We start from the raw sequence: 19,123 nt of genomic DNA on the forward strand, positions 1-19,123 counted from the left end.
TGAGTCTGTACCTATGAGACGTTCCATGAGAGTTAGGAATGCACCTGGGCATTACTATGGTTTCCATATTACTGCGGAAGGTGATACACTTATCAGTGATAATACATTGGTAAGTCTGGATGAACCTAACAGCTACACGGAAGCCATGGTAGGCCCTGAGGCTGCTAAATGGAAAGAGGCTATGGACAGCGAGATACAGTCCATGTATGAAAATCAAGTTTGGAACTTGGTTGACAATGTACCTAATCGTAAGACAGTCATGTGCAAATGGATCTTCAAGAAGAAGACCGACATGGATGGAAATGTACACACTTATAAGGCGTGACTGGTTGTAAAGGGCTTTTCTCAAACTCCGGGAGTTGATTATGATGAGACCTTTTCACCAGTTGTCACACCCCGGCCGTCGGCGGAAACACCGGGTGGTGTAAACTCATTTCTTGTATCATAGTTATGAACATCCTGAAAACACATGCATTTAAAAATACGTCAACATAAAGTTGGTGAGTTCACAGGTTTTGACTCCATTTAAAATAATACATTTTCCAAGTTCAAAAGTTTAGTTTTGATAGTATCATTTTGACTCTCAAACAATTAATATATATATATATATATATATATATATATATATATATATATATATATATCCAAGGTATAATGGTTTACTTACCAAATAAGTATATACCTATAAGTCTTATATATTAAAAATATAAATGTTTGTAATTCCATACAAACTAAGTTGCTACCTATAAATCTTATTTCAATTCTATACGAGTAAAACCGCTACGTATAAATCTATTTCAATTCTACACGGGTAAGTAGAATAGGTATAGTGGTCTACTTAATATACAAGTAATATACCAATCCGACTTTTATACTTAGAGTATAAGTCCTTGGGAAACTTATACTTAACATTTATACTTGTATATCAAAAAAGGATATTGCTTCTAAAAATTTGCTACCATGAGCCTGTAACCGCTGCTACGACACAATACCTCTGATAAAACACACTCATGATTTCCATGAGAAACAACACACTCATGATTTCCATGAGAAACAATACACTCATGATTTCCATGAGAAACAACACCGTACGCTTCATCGACGTTGGAACAATAACAAGTAAAAGGATAGTTCGTCACTTGCTTATGGTTGACTGTAGCTAACAGTCACAAGTGGGGTTGTCAACCCGTATACTAATTATACACGACTTTCTCGCTCACACGAGATTAACGGTTACAGTTCAGAGGATTTCCACTAAGATCCCTAATCTTAGTTGATGAATACAATTACTCATGTAGACTTCAACGACTTCCTATAGCTCTAACAACAAAAGCATATTCATGTCTAAAACCCTAAGTTACTAGACTACGCTTTTAAACATTACTCCTAACTTCATAACATTTCGGCAATATAACAGCTATAACTTGAAGTAAAACCAGGTTTTATCTTGACATAAAACTAGTAACAACAACAACATATAACATAACAAGTCTTATATTGACATAAAACCAACAATAACAACGTACATACTTTTTAACATATAGAACTTCCGAATATAACTTCGGAACTATATCGCGCACAACATATATAGAATCTTAAGTATAACTCAAGATCTACATTAATATATTTCTATAACAATAGCATGCTAACAAGTTGATAATAGTTGTATATATTCAAAATATTATATTTAAAACATCTATATCCTGATTAATATAACTATCTACGTTGATACTAATATACCATCATATAGACATAATACTAACGTATATATAATATTTAGCATGCATTTTCCCCCAAAAATATTAGAAAGTGGGGCTGTGAAACTCACCTTAATATCATGCTTCGATAGAATCTAACTGAAAACAGTCAGCGGTTCGCGATCACCGGGCTCGGGAAGCGAAACGGTTTCAGCAAACGAGAGAGAAGGAAGGAGATCAGGTGTGAGAAAGCAAATGGCCAAAATTGCTATTTATAGGAAGATTTTTGGCCCTCACGATGTGAGAATTGATAGGTTCACGTCGTGAATTATAGTAAGAGTTATCCCATAGCTTTAACGTGTGTTTTCTAGCCCTGATTCGTGTCCTACAGCGTCCTCACGTCGTGAGAAAACCTTGCTCACGTCATGAGCTTTTGGGTTATCGTTCCGTAGACTTCTAGATTCAAAATGTGGTGGTTTGACTCCTCACGTCGTGAGATTTTAGGCTCACGTCGTGAGTTCAGTCAAATTAGGGTTTTTGTCAGCGGCATCTTCGGAAGGCCATAACTTTTGCATACGAACTCCATTTTTGATGTTCTTTATATCCACGCGTAGGTATTTACGAGCACTAAAACTCTCTTTTAGACTCCAATAGCTAATTCTAAGTCTATTTTAAATTCCTCTTATTATAGAGATTTATAGTGTTCGGTTTATCATAACTTCTTCACGCGAAGTCAGATTTAGACGCTCTCTATATTTTTGGAATCGTATGGACGTATACTTTGAGTTGTATCATAAAAGTTCATACTTGTATTAGAATTTATCATGAATTACATAGTAAGTTTGTCACTTTACTAGTTAAACAAAATCACATTAGATGATTGGCATTATCACATGTGATTGTTATTGACCTAATTTTGACGGGTGTTACACCAATAGAAAGGATTAAGTCTATTAGGGTTATGTTAGCCATTGCTGCATTTAATGATTATGAAATATGGCAGATGGATGTCAAAACCGCTTTCCTTAATGGAATGTTTGTTGAGGATGTTTACATGAGTCAGCTTGAGGGTTTTGTCAGCACAAAGTACCCTAATAGAATGTGTAAGCTTGAGAAATCCATCTATGGATTGAAACAAGCACCTCGCAGATGGAATCTTTGTTTCGATGAGAAAGTCAAAGAGTTTGGCTTTTCGAGGAGCGAAGATGAATCTTGTGTATATGTCAAGGCTAGTGGGAGTATAGTTAGCTTTTTGGTACTGTATGTGGATGACATACTACTCATAGGAAATGACATCCCAACTCTGCAGGAAGTGAAATCCTGGCTTGGGAAGTGTTCCGCTATGAAGGACCTTGGAGAAGCTTCCTATATCCTAAGGATAAGGATTTTGAGAGATAGGAATAAAAGACTAATTGGTCTTAATCAGAGTACCTACTTGGATAAGGTGTTGAATAGGTTCAACATGCAGAATTCCAAGAAAGGAGAGTTATCGATCCAGAGTAACGCCAAATTGAGTAAGACTCAGAGCCCGAGTACAGAGGCTGAGATGGCAGAGACGATTCAAGTACCGTATGCTTCCGTTGTAGGCTTGATCATGTATGCTATGGCTTGTACTCGTCCTGATGTGGCCTTTGCGTTGAGCATGGTCAGCAGATATCAGGGGAGCCCTAGCAAGGCTCACTGGACTGCGGTAAAGAACATTCTCAAGTACCTGCGGAGGACTAAGGATTGTGTCCTTACCCTCGGTGGGAGTGATGACTTGAGAGTAGTAGGGTATAATGATGCTAGCTTCCAGACTGATAGGGATAATTTCCGCTCTCAGTCAGGCTGGGTCTTTACCTTAAACGGAGGAGCAACAACTTGGAAAAGTTCCAAGAAGGAGACAGTGGCTGATTCAACTTATGAATCAGAGTATATAGCGGCAAGTGAGGCAGAAAAGGAGGCTATATGGCTAAAGAACTTCATTGGAGACCTTGGAGTTGTACCAGCTATAAAGGAGCCTATAGAGATTTTTTGTGATAGTGAAAGTGCAGTTGCCTTAGCCAAGGAACCAAGGGAACACGTGAGATCCAGACACACGACATAAAATACCATTTCATCAGACATCAAATAGAAGAAGGACTCCTCGTAGCAAAGAGGGTATCATCGGATGATAACTCAGCAGATCCCCTCACGAAGGGACTGGGTAGGGTTAAGCATCTTCAACATGCGAGGTGCATAGGGCTAAAGGATGATATTAGTTTTAGAAATTAGATAGCTCTTGAAATTTGTAAAGTGTAATTGACACTTGATGATAAATAAAAGTTGTTTATTTATAAGTAAAGTGTTGCTATCTTCTGTCAATCGTTTACTATCATTTCAATTTGCATGTTTTGACTTCTAGAATAATTATGTTATGGTATATCATATTATTCAAATTCTCCACAGTCGGTCATATGTTGGAAGTAGATATGAATCAAGACTGTCATGAGTTGGCTTGTAGATGTCTAAGATGTTGGACATAGCAAGAGTTGCTACAACACTCATGAGTTCTCAAAAGTCTGAGTATTGGATTCAACCCACGCTCACTTGTATCACTTCACGGAATTTATCTCGAGTGATCGTGAGACGGTAATATCATATAATTCTTCAAACCTAAAGATATGAGTTGTTGACTATGAGTTGATTATACATTGATTGTATGAAAACGCATTGGTAACTCGATGTTATAAAACATGCCTTTTTCTATCATTCAAAAAGTAGTAGAACAAGCATATGAGTCGAAGTTTATCTGTTCCTTCTTGGATTAGGAGCGATATCTGGGCCCCTCGATGATTTTGTTGTGACCTATGTACCGGGCCCGGTCAGAACTAAGTTGATGTGTTCAATTAAGTTCTATGTCAAACAAATCGAAAACCGGGAAACAAACTGTTGGACAATAAGTAAGACATTGTTCCCTGTATTTGTCCAGCTGATATCTAAAATAGAGGGTTATATTATCACTTATCTTAAATGGCGTATCATCATCATCTTAGTTCCGCGAGAACTTGAAAGAGCTACGACTGTTGATCGGTTCCTGAAGTCATTCTTGCAGTTATAGTTATTAGACTTATCCAAGTGGGAGACTGTTGGATTAGGTGTCTAAGTTCATAATTATTCCTGGAATGTACTTGACCCGGTTAGCATGGTATATTTGGGTTGCATGGCATTGCGACACTTGGATAGACTAAACGAGAGAAATGACACTTAAGGTTTATTAATATATTATAAGTTCTAATATATTAATAATATTATTTGATTAGTATTGATCAAGAATTAATTAAGTGATCAAAAGGAGACTAATTAAATATATGGGGTTGATTGTGTAAATCATCTATTCTTGTATAGTGGGCTAATGATCCATGGTTTATATGAATTGGGCTAAAACCCATAAGGTGCTCCATGGATAGTCCATGGAGGTTACAAACCCATGGATCATGGAATATGAAAAGCCATGCACATTAGGGTTTACATGGAGTAACCCTACTTGTGGCACACTATATAAGAAGCTCCAAGGCAAGCAAAATCGGGCACTAAGAAGAGAACTAGAGGGCTAGCCGATTTTGAGTGATAAGTGTCTTCTCTCAAGGTTATTACAAGTGTTGTGGTGTTGTGTGACATATTTGAGGCATCACACTTGAGGCGCTAGGCTCACAAGGTTCTCAAGGAATCCAAGCAACAAGAAATGTATGTTTTTCTTACTAGCTTCTATGATTCAAGTTCCCCATGCCATGCTAGATGGGTTAAGAACCTTGGAAATCAAATTTGCATGTATCTTAGTAAAACATAGATCCAAGGTTTCTAGGGTTGCATGTACACCTTAAGAGTGTTAGAATGCTTAAAACCCTTCATTACCAGGCAACGCCTGATGTCAGGCGGGGCTTGATGACTGTATGGTATGTTATTGTCTTTGTGATTATTGTATATGTTCGTACGATTATATGTTTGTATGATTATATGTGTACCAGGCAGGGCCTGATGACTGACAAATCTGTATACCGAGCAGGGCTCGATGAAGGGAGGGGCCCCAATGTGTGGTTATTATGTATGCTATGTGGTATTTTGGGGAACTCACTAATCTTTGTGCTTACAGTTTTTATGGTTATGGTTTCAGGTACTTGCGGTTCAAAAGGGAAGGGTCCGACTTGATCGTAGTGTATAACCCATGTTTCCGCATTATGATGATTTTGGGATTTTACTTTGATAACCGTTTTCTTATAAATTACTTTTGAATATTTAGAAAACGGATATTGAATGTTGGCTTAAAGATAATCAATGTTTTGGTTGAATTAAAAATGAAAATTTTACCTTATAATTTTAGTGTTGTTACATTATGATATCCGATTCTCGGGTCACGACCCCAAATTAGGAAAAGATTCGGAACAGGGTGTAACAAAATATTACATCTGAATTATAATAAAATGATTAATAGATAAAAATAAACTATAAATGTATAAAATAAAAACGAGAGGGGCTAAAACTGGCACTTGATATTTTACCTCTATTTTTTGAGAAATTAATAGTGTTCCTTCATATTTGGGGGAATACTATTCATATATTCAAAAATTGAGATGAAAATAGGGTAGGGTTGGAGGAGAATGGGGGAAGAAATAAGGGAAAAATGGGATTTGGGGTGTGTTGGAGATGCTCTTAGAAACTTAATGAGAACTCAGAGAATATAGAAACTACTAGGTACAAGTTGGGTCTAGTTAGGGGTGTTCAAGAATATGCAAAATTTTTAGATATCCAGTGTTGAACACCCAACACTCCAGGGTCTAGTTGTTGTTAAGATTTAATTTTTAGATATCTAGTGTTGAACACCCCAAGGTCTTGAAATTTTTAGATATCAAGTTGTGGTCTTGTGTTTCTAGGGTACACCGTCATAGGTGTGGACGTTATGATTGATACTGTGAAATACGAGAAGAAACTGATTTCCCCAGAAGTGATGTTGGTTACGATGGGATATGACTATGAGAGGAGTCCCCTGATCTAAAAGCCATGCTCTCTTTTGTGGGTTTTGTTCATGGCCCTACGGAAGGCGTCAATGATGAATAAGTAGGTTCACGAGACGGTGGAAACAAGGAAACGTGCCACGATTTTCTCCTAATCTTGACTCCGGTGATACCTAAAACAATCTTGGGCGGGGACCTGAGACAACACTCCGATGATAAGGTCAGTTTCTAATGATAGTGAACGATACAAGCTCAAAGAAAGGTCTCGGGGGTTTTCTTCTCCACTCCTTTTAGGCTAGAAACCTTAGTTATTTATAAGATATGATTTACCTGTCATCCGATTTACATTGAAATTACGTTTAGCAATGTGAATCATGATAATCTTCTAGATAGAGACAACTTAGGATATACTCATATGTGCATACAATGCATTTTGATCAACAAATATAATATAATATAATATAATATAATATACTAATATTTTATGAGTGTGACCCAATATGTATAGTTAATGAATATAAATATACGCTTATATGTAAGGATGTCAAGGCCCTTTATCTTGTTGGGTTCAAATAGGTCATGCACTTAGGTCATGTACACGAGTCATGTATTTAGGTCATGCACTTCTTTATGTCACTTCTGTCCATCACTTATGTTTGTTCGTTACTTATGCCCGTCGCTTGAAATCTGCACGACAACTTTGACAAGGTTGAGAATTGACAACTTATTGGTTCAACAAATAAACCAGGTCCGACTTGCTGGTGCACAGGTGTGGTATATCATCATTTATAGTGTAAAGTAAATCAAATAATCAAATACAAAAGTGCAAGTAATGTGATTTGCGTTGTATATATAAAAAACTATTTCCATCTTTCCTAAATTTTTTTCGAACCGCACCTATCACCATCAAATTTCCCAGTTCTTGACGTCTTTAGTTTACCTTGTATACAGTGGCGAATCTAGAACTAAAAACCACGTGGTTCCTTATGTAAATGAAATTGAAAAAATATGAAAGATTAAAGAATACTAGTGGTAGCAGATCGGGTTGCATGCCTAAAATATTTAAACATCAATTCAATAGTTATAATAAAGTTATTAAAATTGAACCCTATGATGTCTTATATCTTGAAACATTTTCACAATTGTGTCATTACCGATGCCTTTTAAAACATTTTTTCCAATATATGACACTAAACCATCACTCAAAAATTGATCACTCATTTTGTTGTGTATATCAGTTTTTATTAACTTCATTGCTAAAAATGCACGTTCCACACTTGCTGTTGCTACGGGTAAGATTAATGCAAGTTTCACAAGAAGATAAATCTTGGGAAATATTATATTCTTCTTTTCTTGGACCATCTTTTTGGCAAGGTCTCCAATGCTCTTCAAATCATTAAATCGTTCGTCTTCTCGCACATCTTTAATGTAATTTCCAAGCTCCACTTCACGAACTCGAAGATCATATTCTGTTGGAAACTCTTCCGGATAAAGGGTAGCTATTTTCATTATTTTATCCAAATCAAAGGCTTTGAAAGATTCAGTGGGGCACAAACAAGCAATTGAAAGAAGTAAATTTGTGTTTACTTCATTAAAGTGATGGTTTAGCTCTTGAAGTTGCATATCAATTACCTCCTTAAATACATCAACTTGATAGTGGTGCAAGTTGTTAACCTTAAAAATATATATACAAGTATATTAGTAACTAATGATAAGAGACAATAAATTTATAAATCAATGTGATAGTTAGTAGTAACAAAAATTACTAACCTGTGAGCCTCTTCGACGACTGTATCCATTATAATATTCATCTTCGAAATCCACGACTTTAACTTCGTTTTTAGCACAAAACAAAGTAACTTTCTCTAAAAGTGGTTCCCATCCTACATCCCTAATTTCTTGAATTGCTTTTTTTGAGCTACTTACTTGATTCATGGCATTTACGATATCTTGGTCTTTTCTTTGTAGTATTGCATTCAAATGATCCGTCACTCCCGAGATATCAACCATCAAATGTAGACAAAACACAAAATCAAACGATTTTAACCACTTTAAGATGCGAATTGCTTCAGCTCAACGATCACGATCACTATCAAATTCACCAAGGTCTTCAAGTACATCACAAATGGAAACATATATGGTCTGAATATTTAATAAAGATGCAAAATGAGAACCCCATCGAGTATCAAATGGCCGTTTAATACCTACTTCTTGATTCAAACCAGTACCAATCTCAAGCTCACCTAAAATAAACCACATACGAATTTAATTAGTCAAACAATTAGTATAAACAACTAAAAATAATTATAATTTACAATTTAGTATTAACCATACCTTCAGCTAGTGCTGCCATAACTTTATCTGCTTGTTTTTTTCTTAATTTATCTCATCGTTTGTAACAAGACCCAATAATATTTAACAAACGAGAAACCACATCAAAGAAATCATTAACCGTCGTGTGATTATTTGCAAAAAACACTAGGGCTAACTGTAATTGTGAGCAAAACAATGAACAAAGTGTGTAGATTTTGTTTCATTCATAATCAAAGTCTTCAATCCGTTGAATGCACCACTCATGTTACTAGCACCATCATATCCTTGTCCTCTAATCCTACTAGGACTCAAATTCCATTTTGAAAGCATATCATGAATGGTAGCCTTTAGTGATAAAGCTAAAGTGTCATTAACATTTCTAATGCCAACAAACCTTTCTACAACTTCACCTTTTTTATTAACAAATCGCAAAACCAATGCCATTTGTTCTTTACATGACACATCACGTGACTCGTCTACTAAAATTGCAAAAAAGTCATTTCCAAGATCTCCCGTAATAACATTTAAAATTAAATCTGAACATGCTTGCATAATATCTTTTTGGATTTCACCGCATTTCATTTGTGCATTTTTGGTGCATTCTTTAACACAAGGCGATCTACAACATCACATCAATCGGCTAACCACTGTAATAGTTCAAGAAAGTTACCTTTATTGTCCGAGTCTTCCTTCTCGTTATGACCACGAAATGCTAACCCTTGTCGGAGTAGGAACCTAACACAATCAATTGAAGCATTCAAATTAGTACAATATTCTTTTTCTTGTAAAGTAGTTTGTTTTTCAAAAGCAGACATGATGGATTGTCTTTGGTTCATCAAACTTTGACACTTTTGGACATCAATTGTGTGTGGAGTTCCTTCTTTGTGTTTATCTATTCCTGATTTCCTATTCCAAGCTTTGAATCCAGTTTTCACAAAATGATCTGATCCACCTTGATTTGGTATACTTGATTTGAATAGATAACAACATAAACAGAATGCTGCATCCTCCTTTATACTATATTCTAACCAATATTTATTATCATCAAACCGAGATTGAATAAATCTTCGAGGTTTACCTCCAAAATCACGTGGTGGGAACTTATGATTTAGAGGTTGGAAAGGCCCTTTTTGCAAGTATGCTCTTCTAATTTCATCTCTTTGGTTTACATGATAAAATTCTATACTTGGTTTTTCAAATGGATAAACAGGTAGTGTGTTTAAATCAACCTTCTTATACTTATGTTGTTGTTCACCATCTTCTTTCTTTTTATAAAACTTATGTAAAGACATTCTTGAATGTTGATGCTTTATTCTGAAATTGAATTATGAAATTGAATGTTATAAAAAGTATCAAACTAATAACCATTATCAATCTTTTGTTATCAAATAGAGTAATAGACAAATCACAAAATCAAGACAATAACAATATAACATAAAAATCAAGACAATAGCGGTTGAACAAACAATGTTTCTATATCAAATAGACAATAACAACTCTGAAAATCTGAAATCTATTGACACTTACCATAAAGAATTCTCAAAACTGTTAACACTTAACAAAAACAAATTAAGAATTCTGAAATCTGATCAGTGATTCAGTGATAATGTGATATAAATCATGAAATCATACAAATGTACAATCATTAATCAAACAAAGGATTTTGATTTTGAACAACAAAAAGCAAAGAATTCTGAAATTTTAATATAAGTTGTAACACTTGTAACTTGTAAGTTACAAACTTGAGTGTTGATCGATGGAGTGATGGTCGATCAAAAATTACCGATAGGATGCTACCACCTGACGGGCAGACGAGGACGACGGCGACCTTTCCGGACGCCGGACGGCCGAGCACACAGGGAGTCAGGGACGATGTCACGATGATGAATGATCGATTCCAATTTCCAAACGCAAGGAGTCTGCGTCTTTTCCGTTTCTTATTTCTATTTCACTTTTTCTTTTTCTTTTTTTAAAAAAATAAAATAAAATAATGGATCAATTGAATGGGCTATAGCTTAATAGATTATGGGCAAATGATATGGGCTTCTGATATAAAAAAAAAGATATGTGCTTCTGATATGGGACGATGTCACGAGTCAAAAATAGATCTTTTATAAAAAATAAGGTGGGTTCTTATTATTATTATTTTTTTTTATAAATACTTCATATATTAAAAAAAAAAAAAAAAAAAAAAAAGATAGGTCCCACCTTCATCCTTACTGCCTACGCCCCTGCTTGTATACCTAACTATAACAGAAAACTATGACTTGGTATATCATGTTGAAAGTTGATAGTAGAGGAATCAATTTGTACATCTTGTACTACATCTTTGACTGAATTTTTGGTACCAAAACCACCTCCAATAATCACTCTTCTTAAAAGAGCACCACAAAGTGGTCCAATAAGATGCCAAAAATCGGAATACCCTCCCAATTTAGATCATTAATAGTTTTCTCGATAACCAATTTATTTTATTTTTCATTCCCACATCCCAAAAATTTATATCTTTCATATGATACAACTTGATCCACGTCATGAATAAAAAAAATATATAAAAGTATGTTTCATTTTTTTTTTGGGTAAAAAGTTAAGCTTAGTACTTAATTCATTGTGTATTTTATTTGATAAACTGATTTTTATGTTACATGTTGGGTAAAACATTCTATGTGAAGTTGTAGATTATTTATTTGATTGAAAATATGATTACAAAATTGTAAGTATTACTTTCTCCGTCTCATAATTGTTGTCTACTTTTGACTTTTGAAGAATTTATTCATCAATTTTGACCTTAATTATTTTTATTTATGTTATATATTACTTGATGAAGCTTATAACAATGAAAAGACATAAAACACAATTGATTCATATATTTTGCATCAAGTATCTAAAACAAAAATATTTAAGGTCAAAGATGAAAAATAAAGACTTCAAAAGTCAAAAGTGGACAATAAGTTTGATACGGTGATAGTATATCTTATTATGTTTATATTTTAAAATATAAATAAAAATAACTATTGTAAACAATTTATTACTTATTTTGATAAAACATAAATTTATATTAAACGTTATGGGAAAAAAGAGAACATGAAAATGGTATTTACCCGCTCAACATAAGACAAACAATTAGGACAATTTATATTTGCTTTTTACCAATGCATAAAGCAACAAGTAGGAGTTTTTTATTTTAACTTTCTATTTAATGGGTTTTACCAACCCATTGCAGTGAAATAGGACAACAAATTAAAAGCTACCATTTTGGCATTTTGGTTCGTTTTTAAGTAGTTGAGCTCCACATCATATTACTTGAGCTACAGAACACTGAATACCTCCTCCTTCTCAATTCCCATGGTCGAGGCTACAAAGGGATTCCGGTCTTACTTGGAGTCTCACACAATTACAAATGTTGGGTAAAATGCTAATAAGGTTTCCAATTACTTTTCCCCTATTTTAGATATTCATTCATATATTCTGATCCAAAAATCTAACATCAACTCTTGTATCTTGCTCTGCAGCTTGCAAAATCCACATAAAATGTGTCACTTCCCCTGCTATTGTGGTGTCTTTATTATTGGAATAGGTTGTCTCGGAAGGTAAAATCTGATTATATTATTATAACTTTAAATTTATTTGCAAGTTCATGATATTATTCTTTGTTTTCCCCCCCTAAAACAATAGAGATAGTAACCAACGAATTCATGATATATTCGCTACTACAAAATACATAATAGATTAATAGGACCCATTATATATAATCCCGGTTTTAAGGAAATCTGGGTTCTATTTAATATAAACCTAATCCTATTTGATATTTTCTTTATAAGACACGTTTTTATAAGTCAATAGGGCTCTATGCTGTCCTAAATTCATAAATTTTCATTTCCTTTGAATTTTTGATTTCATTGCTGCTCCGTAATCGCTCAAAATTTCATTCCCGCTCTACCAAAATTTTCATGACTCTTTCGAGGATAAAGAAAAAGATACCTTGTAACTTGACATCAATTTTGCCAGAAAGGTTTAGTTAGTATTCTTTTTTTTCTGATGTATTGTTCAGTTTAGTTTAACACTTCATTTACCGAATTTAAATGTTACATATTTTGGTTAGTCCTCATAATGTCCTCCAGTTAAAGATTTTGGTATTTAAATTGTTTATTTGTGTACCTGGAGGTTGATTTGAGACGATGATCTAGAGTTATTATGATGTATAATACAACATTAACCCCCTATGGCGACAACATTTTCTGACCCTGTACCAATGACATGTCGTCGTCATAGGGTATACCGACAACCAAGGTTGTTACTGAGTCGCCGGCATAGGTCAAAAAGGGTGTCAGCATAGGTGTCGTCGACATAGGTTCCTACTTCTCTGACGACATGTCGTCGGTATAGGTTTTGTCGATGATAATTTCGAAAAAAAAAGTTTTATTTAATTACCAGTGACGACGATATGTCGTCGGGATAATTTAGCGACGCTATGTCGTCGGGATATGTACAAGCTATCACGACGACATGTTGTCATTACAGGTTTTTCACAGTTGTCGATTAAATACCTATATCGACGACTTGTCGTCGGGAGAGGCACTGATTTTTTTTTTTTTACTGATTCTGTTCTTTGTCATTCCTATATTTTTAACAAATCCAAACACTTTGCAGCATAATCAATTAAGATACAATAACTAGCTATCATTGTTCAAATTGAAAACATCAAATTCAAGTTTAATATTAAGTACTTAACATTGTTCAAAATAATACAAAACATCAACCATCATTATCTTCTTCTTCTTCTTCTTCTTCTTCTCCTTCTTCTTCCATCCTCTTGGGCTCGCTTGAGAGGTACTTCCTTGTGTGTTAGAATTGAATAGAAAGTTAGGAAATGGTGGTGGTTGGAAGTTAGGAATACATGCCCCCAATGATGCATTATTATGTTGCAAGTATTCTTGCATTTGTTGTGCATCAAATTGGGATTGAGATTATGAAGATTTGGAAGTGGAAGGCCGTTCATTTGGAATTAAACCGAAGTTGACGGTTGGTCTCCTACCCACTCCGCGAGCATGCCTGTGTCTCATCCCAAGGGCACATTCTAGACATTCTTCCTCATTTACTTCTCTGCCTTCCCCGACCTCGCTTTGCATTTTCTCATATTCGTCTTGAATTTTCTCCTAAAATAAAGAAAACAATAAAAATACGATAATTAAAACAAATAACTAAATTTAATCATTAAAATAATAATAATAATATACCTTACACAAAAAACTATAATTAATAATAATAACATATTTAAAAAAAAAAACGCATTCATTTCGTTTATCACTTACCCAATCTTGTTGTGTTTGACTTGTACACCAACCCGAACCTTCTTTCTAGCGCATTTGTCTCCAACCCTCAATATGTTGTGGCTTCATTCCCATTTGATCCTATAAAAAGTCAAAAAACTATATATATATATATATATATATATATATATATATATATATATATATATATATATACTAATAAATTTTGTTACCTCTAAATAACGTCGTTGAGTGATATAATACAATAAATTTCTTATAATTATCATGGCTTTCTCTTTTATCATAAAACAACTTGTATTTATTATTACTACACAGATATAGGACTCATACTTGGAGAAATATATCCGAGAATGGAAAGAGAAATCTTAACAGTAGTGTTAATGGTTCAATCTTAATAGATATAGGTGGATCAATTACAACAGAACAACACCGCAAGAAGATGGTAAATGAATCTTGTGTATAAATTTTAGTAATTTGTTTTTTGTTTAGCATAAATTACAAGTATGTTTTTTTTGTAGAAGAATGGAAAGGAGGAATACCCTTTGTGGGGAGATGTTTTCAAGCAGACTCACCTTGAAAAGAGTGCAAAGGTGAAGTTGGCATCTGGAGAGTTGATTGGGAGCCAACCTGAGCATTGGGTTAATGAGAATTTTTGGACCGTATTTGTAAGTTATCTTTATCCTTTTTAGATTTAAGATTTGATGTATTTAATTATTTTCCATGTGTTTAGAGTGGTAACAATTTTAATGTTTTGGTAAATTGGAGGACAAATATGAGAAGACAATGTGTGAGAAATATGGCCCCAACCCTAGTCAGCATCCGTTGGGAGATGTTGAAATATGGGAGCATTGTGTTGGCGGGAAAAAGAAGGGGCGAGTTTACGGGGTAGGATCTGAGTTTAAGGGGTAGGATCATCAGATCCGGGCAACGTCGTGTCGGGGACACCTTACAAGTAGTCCTGACAATTTGATACAAGACACGATTAACACGAAACGAACACGATACAACTTTTCCGTGTATGTGTTTTAGAAATTCATGTTTCGTGTTTATTTGTATCTAACATATATTTTAAATCCGTGTTTCGTGTCTTATACATATCAAACACGATTTAACCAGTTTAAACACGTATAAGACATGATACAAATTCGTTTTGACACGTGACACGTATAAACACATATATATTTTAGGGTTAAAATTTATATTTATAAAATATTAGAGACCGATTGCGTAAAAGTTAATAATTAGTTTATAACCCTAATTGAATCGTTTCCAAAATCGCCGACATTCAGGGCCGTTCCAAACATATTATAGGCCTAGGGCGAGAGAAAAAAATAGGTCTTTTAAAAAACACAAATGTCATCAAGTTTTTTATAATAAACCAAAAATTAAAAGAAAATTATTTGTATTATCTTCTAAATATAACAATTTCCATAAAAAAATTTGGGCCGCTTTAAAAGATGAGCCATGGACGGTCGCCACTATCGCCCACCCTCTGGGACGGGCGTGCCGACATCTTACATCTCAAATTCTCAATTTCGTTTGTTGACTTGTCCTGAGTTCTCCATCTCACGAGTCACGAATCACAATCATCGAACAATTGGACATCCATTCATCAACAGATCAACTATCGTTGGCCGAATCGTCCCATATCATTGGTGCTTCTCCAATCTCCAGTCCTTCAGCCTTTCACCGTCGCTCGCCACTCTCATGCCATGTCTCTCATTCTGAAGTGAAATCAAAGCTGCACACAGCACAATCATACTCACTGATTCATCACGATCTTTCATTCGGTCACACAATAGTATATCGCAACCATAGCTTCTTCTGAGTTTATGGATTCTAACACAAACATGGTATATGCTTTTCCTTTGTGATTTTCTGTTTATTTTTTTTGTTTCCTTGGCCTCTCCTGTGATTTTTTGTTTCATTTTTCTACCTTTGAGTTGGGTTATTTTCTTGTATCAATGTAGTGTTAATCATGGCACAAAGTAGCTATGAAACATAAAATCATGTATAAGCGTTAATCACGTAGTGTTAAGATGCTAGGAAATTGCACTGTCAAAAATGTTAAAAATAAAACAACATGCTGCCCCGTTGGCTATGTTAGATTTTGAATAATTGTGCAGCCAAACATGATTTCAAGTTGTGTTTTGTAGGCTTTTGTTTCTAATTGACTCACACCGGAAGACAAAGCCCCTAAATTTGTTTGTAACTCTTTTGCCTAGATGCTACAACTTCCCTTAAATATGCATGTCAGTAGGTTAACTATGGATGGATATGAAAATCTTGTTTTTGGTTTGATTTGATTTTGAATATCCGTATGTATATGCAATTTTTTAGGCATGGTTGGTTGTTGTGTCTTGGTTTTAACTCACAAATGTAGCTCATTTGTTCGACCTAATTAATGTCCTATTTATTATTATTATTTTTTTATCATATTTATTCAATATTTTTAATGTTCTCATTTTACAAATAGGTGTTCGACTCGTTAATTACGAGTATGTTGTTTCAACTAAAAATTCTGAACTTGACCTATATTTGAAGGAGCCTCGGACGCCAAGAACAACAGAAATAAATATTTTGAAATATTGTAGATGGCATTAGGTTCAATATCCCGATCTTACTGCTATGACACAAGATATATTGACTATTCCCGTTTCCACTGAAGTTTCCACAGAAGCAATTATTTTTACCAAAGATTGGTTATTTGAAGAAGTTAATTATAATGTTGGTGATGTGGTGAACGAAGTTGTCAATTTGGATATCAACGATGAGCCTGATTCGATTAAAAGTTCAACCTCTTGCACGGTTAGTAGTTAGTAATTTAGTCGTTTACTTGTTTTAAAATATTTTGGGATTGTAATTTTGAGTTTGAACTTTGTACTTCGGATTAAGATTATTTGTATGTAATTGTCATCCTAGCTTAAAAAAAGGCATTAAAATCGTGTTTATTTGTGTTTTCGTGTAACACGGTTAAAACGTGTCTATTCGTGTCGTGTCACGTGTCAAACAAATTTTTTACGTGTTGTGTTCGTGTTTGATACCCCAAACAAGTTTTATAATTTGTGTCGTGTTCGTGCTTAACAAATTCGTGTCGTGTAAATTCGTGTCTGACACGAATACACGATGCGCAAACACGGATTGCCAGGCTACTTATGAGTGTGGCTCATCATCCCATGATTTCACCTTATATTAAAAGAAGGTATGTTTCTATATTGATTTACTTACTGTGTTATCATGTGTTATCAGTAAAAAAATAAAGTATGTTGATATTATGATAAAAATAGTAAAGTATATTGCTATTATGGATAAAAGATATGTTTCTATATAGTATGTTCTTATATAAATGTATGTACATTGTCTATATTGGTAAAAAAGGTAAAGTTCATTGCTAATATGTATAAGATGTAAATTCTTTATTATGTAAATTATGTTTTCATTGTGGATGCGTTCACTATATTGTGATGAAAATAGTAAAGTATGTTTCTATTTGTAACGACCCGAAAATCATGACATAAAAATTTTTGTTTTTAGATTAATAAATCGTTAATACATATCGTTTCCTAAAAATCAAAGTAGCTAAGTTTTAGCAAAACATCGACAAATAAGAGTAATTCACAGAAGGTGGAAACATGTGGTGTGTGCCCTACAATTATCCCAAGCTCTTCCATTTGAAAACCGAAATACCTGAAACATAAACTGAAAAGTATAAACACAAAGCTTAGTGAGTTTCTCCAAATTACCACACAACATACAACCGCAAACTATCATACAACATACATATAATTGCCATGGGCTCCCCCTATGGTCTTTATCTGATATGCAATGGGCTCCCCCCCCCCCCCCCAATGGTATTTAACTGGAATGCCATGAGCTATCCCACATGGTTTTATATCCAAATGCCACGGGATCCCCCCAAAGTCTTTCATGCAAGTATCAAAGAGACAACTAGCATACACATATCACAGAAACAACTAGCATACCACATAACACATAATGGGTTGGCATTTGTGCTTTTGACCCATGGATATAGTAAGAACATCGCACTACAGAAACTTGCTGAGAGAATCCCTAACTATTGCCTTAACGGCTTCCCAAACTATCGATACCAACAATACACCCAATTAGCAATTGGGCTCCAATCCATAATCACAATTCCATACTTGAGGTAAAAGGACCATTTTACCCCCATCCTAGCCTTGTCCAAATCTATGTCCCAAACTACAATCTGAAAGGCCTAAAGGCCCACTAATCAACCAATAGCCTAATTTTCAAAATTGGGCCCAAGCTCCTTACATGGTCTTGCCATAAGGCCCAACCAATATTTCTAGTCTAACACTTTGTATCCCGATGGCCCATTAATAACTCAGGCCCAAAATGCCATAAACTACTAGATCCATAAAAGCCCATTGATGGCCCAATTTTCCAAATCGGGCCCAACCCCATACGGGCCTTATCCTAAGCATGTACTTCCCTTAATTACAATTCAGATTACCTCAAGTACCCCTTGGGACAAACTTGTTCAAAGACATAAGTCAAAATTCAAAGTCAACAAACTGTGACGACCCAACTCGCCGTGTTGTTCTTCAACTCGTCGAGTTTCTCCATCGGTCAGTAAAATTGGGAAAACCCGATCCAACTCGTCGAGTTCACCAATGAACTCGCCGAGTTCACCAAGAATCTAACCTCTTAATCCATTAGGTCGACCCAATCGAAAGTAAGAGCTTAACCACTCAGATTTCCACTATAATGCCAATTAGAAGGGTAAAGTTTCTAAATTACCCCTAGGAACTACAACATTGGGTTCAAAATCCAAACCCCTAGGCTTAAAATGATAAGGACTTAATCATTA

At 34.7% G+C, this 19,123-nt stretch overlaps 4 protein-coding genes across 5 annotated transcripts; 1 reads left to right on the forward strand and 3 right to left on the reverse strand.

Moving 5' to 3' along the window:
• Positions 1-7,762: 7,762 nt before the first annotated feature.
• On the reverse strand, positions 7,763-8,677 carry LOC145089699 (uncharacterized). Its single transcript, XM_079028099.1, has 2 exons — positions 8,438-8,677; positions 7,763-8,341 (listed from the first exon to the last, which is right to left on the reverse strand). Exons 1-2 carry the CDS (start codon positions 8,675-8,677, stop codon positions 7,763-7,765), a joined length of 819 nt encoding a protein of 272 aa, XP_078884225.1.
• Positions 8,678-8,740: 63 nt separating this feature from the next.
• LOC145089701 (uncharacterized) lies at positions 8,741-9,562 on the reverse strand. The gene is made up of 3 exons (XM_079028100.1): positions 9,157-9,562; positions 9,002-9,052; positions 8,741-8,910 (listed from the first exon to the last, which is right to left on the reverse strand). Exons 1-3 carry the CDS (start codon positions 9,560-9,562, stop codon positions 8,741-8,743), a joined length of 627 nt encoding a protein of 208 aa, XP_078884226.1.
• Positions 9,563-9,612: 50 nt separating this feature from the next.
• LOC145089702 (uncharacterized) lies at positions 9,613-10,272 on the reverse strand. Its single transcript, XM_079028101.1, has one exon. The coding sequence runs from the start codon at positions 10,270-10,272 to the stop codon at positions 9,613-9,615; it is 660 nt and encodes a 219-aa protein (XP_078884227.1).
• A 2,009-nt stretch (positions 10,273-12,281) lies between these two features.
• LOC145090529 (uncharacterized) lies at positions 12,282-15,427 on the forward strand. Of its 2 annotated transcripts, none has more exons than XM_079028691.1 (5): positions 12,282-12,403; positions 12,493-12,570; positions 14,587-14,713; positions 14,790-14,936; positions 15,037-15,427. In XM_079028691.1, exons 1-5 carry the CDS (start codon positions 12,381-12,383, stop codon positions 15,178-15,180), a joined length of 519 nt encoding a protein of 172 aa, XP_078884817.1. In that variant the 5' UTR covers positions 12,282-12,380; the 3' UTR covers positions 15,181-15,427. The 2 variants fall into 2 exon arrangements, with proteins under 2 accessions (XP_078884817.1, XP_078884816.1); XM_079028690.1 differs by having other exon boundaries at positions 12,282-12,387.
• The last annotated feature ends 3,696 nt before the right edge of the window (positions 15,428-19,123 follow it).

This window comes from Lactuca serriola, chromosome 2, assembly GCF_051521515.1.
Source record: "Lactuca serriola cultivar US96UC23 chromosome 2, Lser_US96UC23_V15, whole genome shotgun sequence".
NCBI lineage: Eukaryota > Viridiplantae > Streptophyta > Magnoliopsida > Asterales > Asteraceae > Lactuca > Lactuca serriola.

Excerpts from the sequence above, each read along its gene's own strand:
- LOC145089699 (XM_079028099.1), bottom strand. The coding sequence starts at position 8,677 with ATGGTTGATATCTCGGGAGTGACGGATCATTTGAATGCAATACTACAA. Across the intron at positions 8,342-8,437 it reads GTCGTCGAAGAGGCTCACAG|GTTAACAACTTGCACCACTA; the intron begins GTTAGTAATTTT and ends TATATTTTTAAG.
- LOC145089702 (XM_079028101.1), bottom strand. The coding sequence starts at position 10,272 with ATGTCTTTACATAAGTTTTATAAAAAGAAAGAAGATGGTGAACAACAA.
- LOC145090529 (XM_079028690.1), top strand. The coding sequence starts at position 12,326 with ATGGTCGAGGCTACAAAGGGATTCCGGTCTTACTTGGAGTCTCACACA. Across the intron at positions 12,388-12,492 it reads CACACAATTACAAATGTTGG|CTTGCAAAATCCACATAAAA; the intron begins GTAAAATGCTAA and ends CTTGCTCTGCAG. Across the intron at positions 14,714-14,789 it reads AACAACACCGCAAGAAGATG|AAGAATGGAAAGGAGGAATA; the intron begins GTAAATGAATCT and ends TTTTTTTTGTAG.
- LOC145089701 (XM_079028100.1), bottom strand. The coding sequence starts at position 9,562 with ATGAAATGCGGTGAAATCCAAAAAGATATTATGCAAGCATGTTCAGAT. Across the intron at positions 9,053-9,156 it reads TTGTTTTGCTCACAATTACA|ATAAATTAAGAAAAAAACAA; the intron begins GTTAGCCCTAGT and ends ACAAACGATGAG. Across the intron at positions 8,911-9,001 it reads TATGGCAGCACTAGCTGAAG|GTGAGCTTGAGATTGGTACT; the intron begins GTATGGTTAATA and ends GGTTTATTTTAG.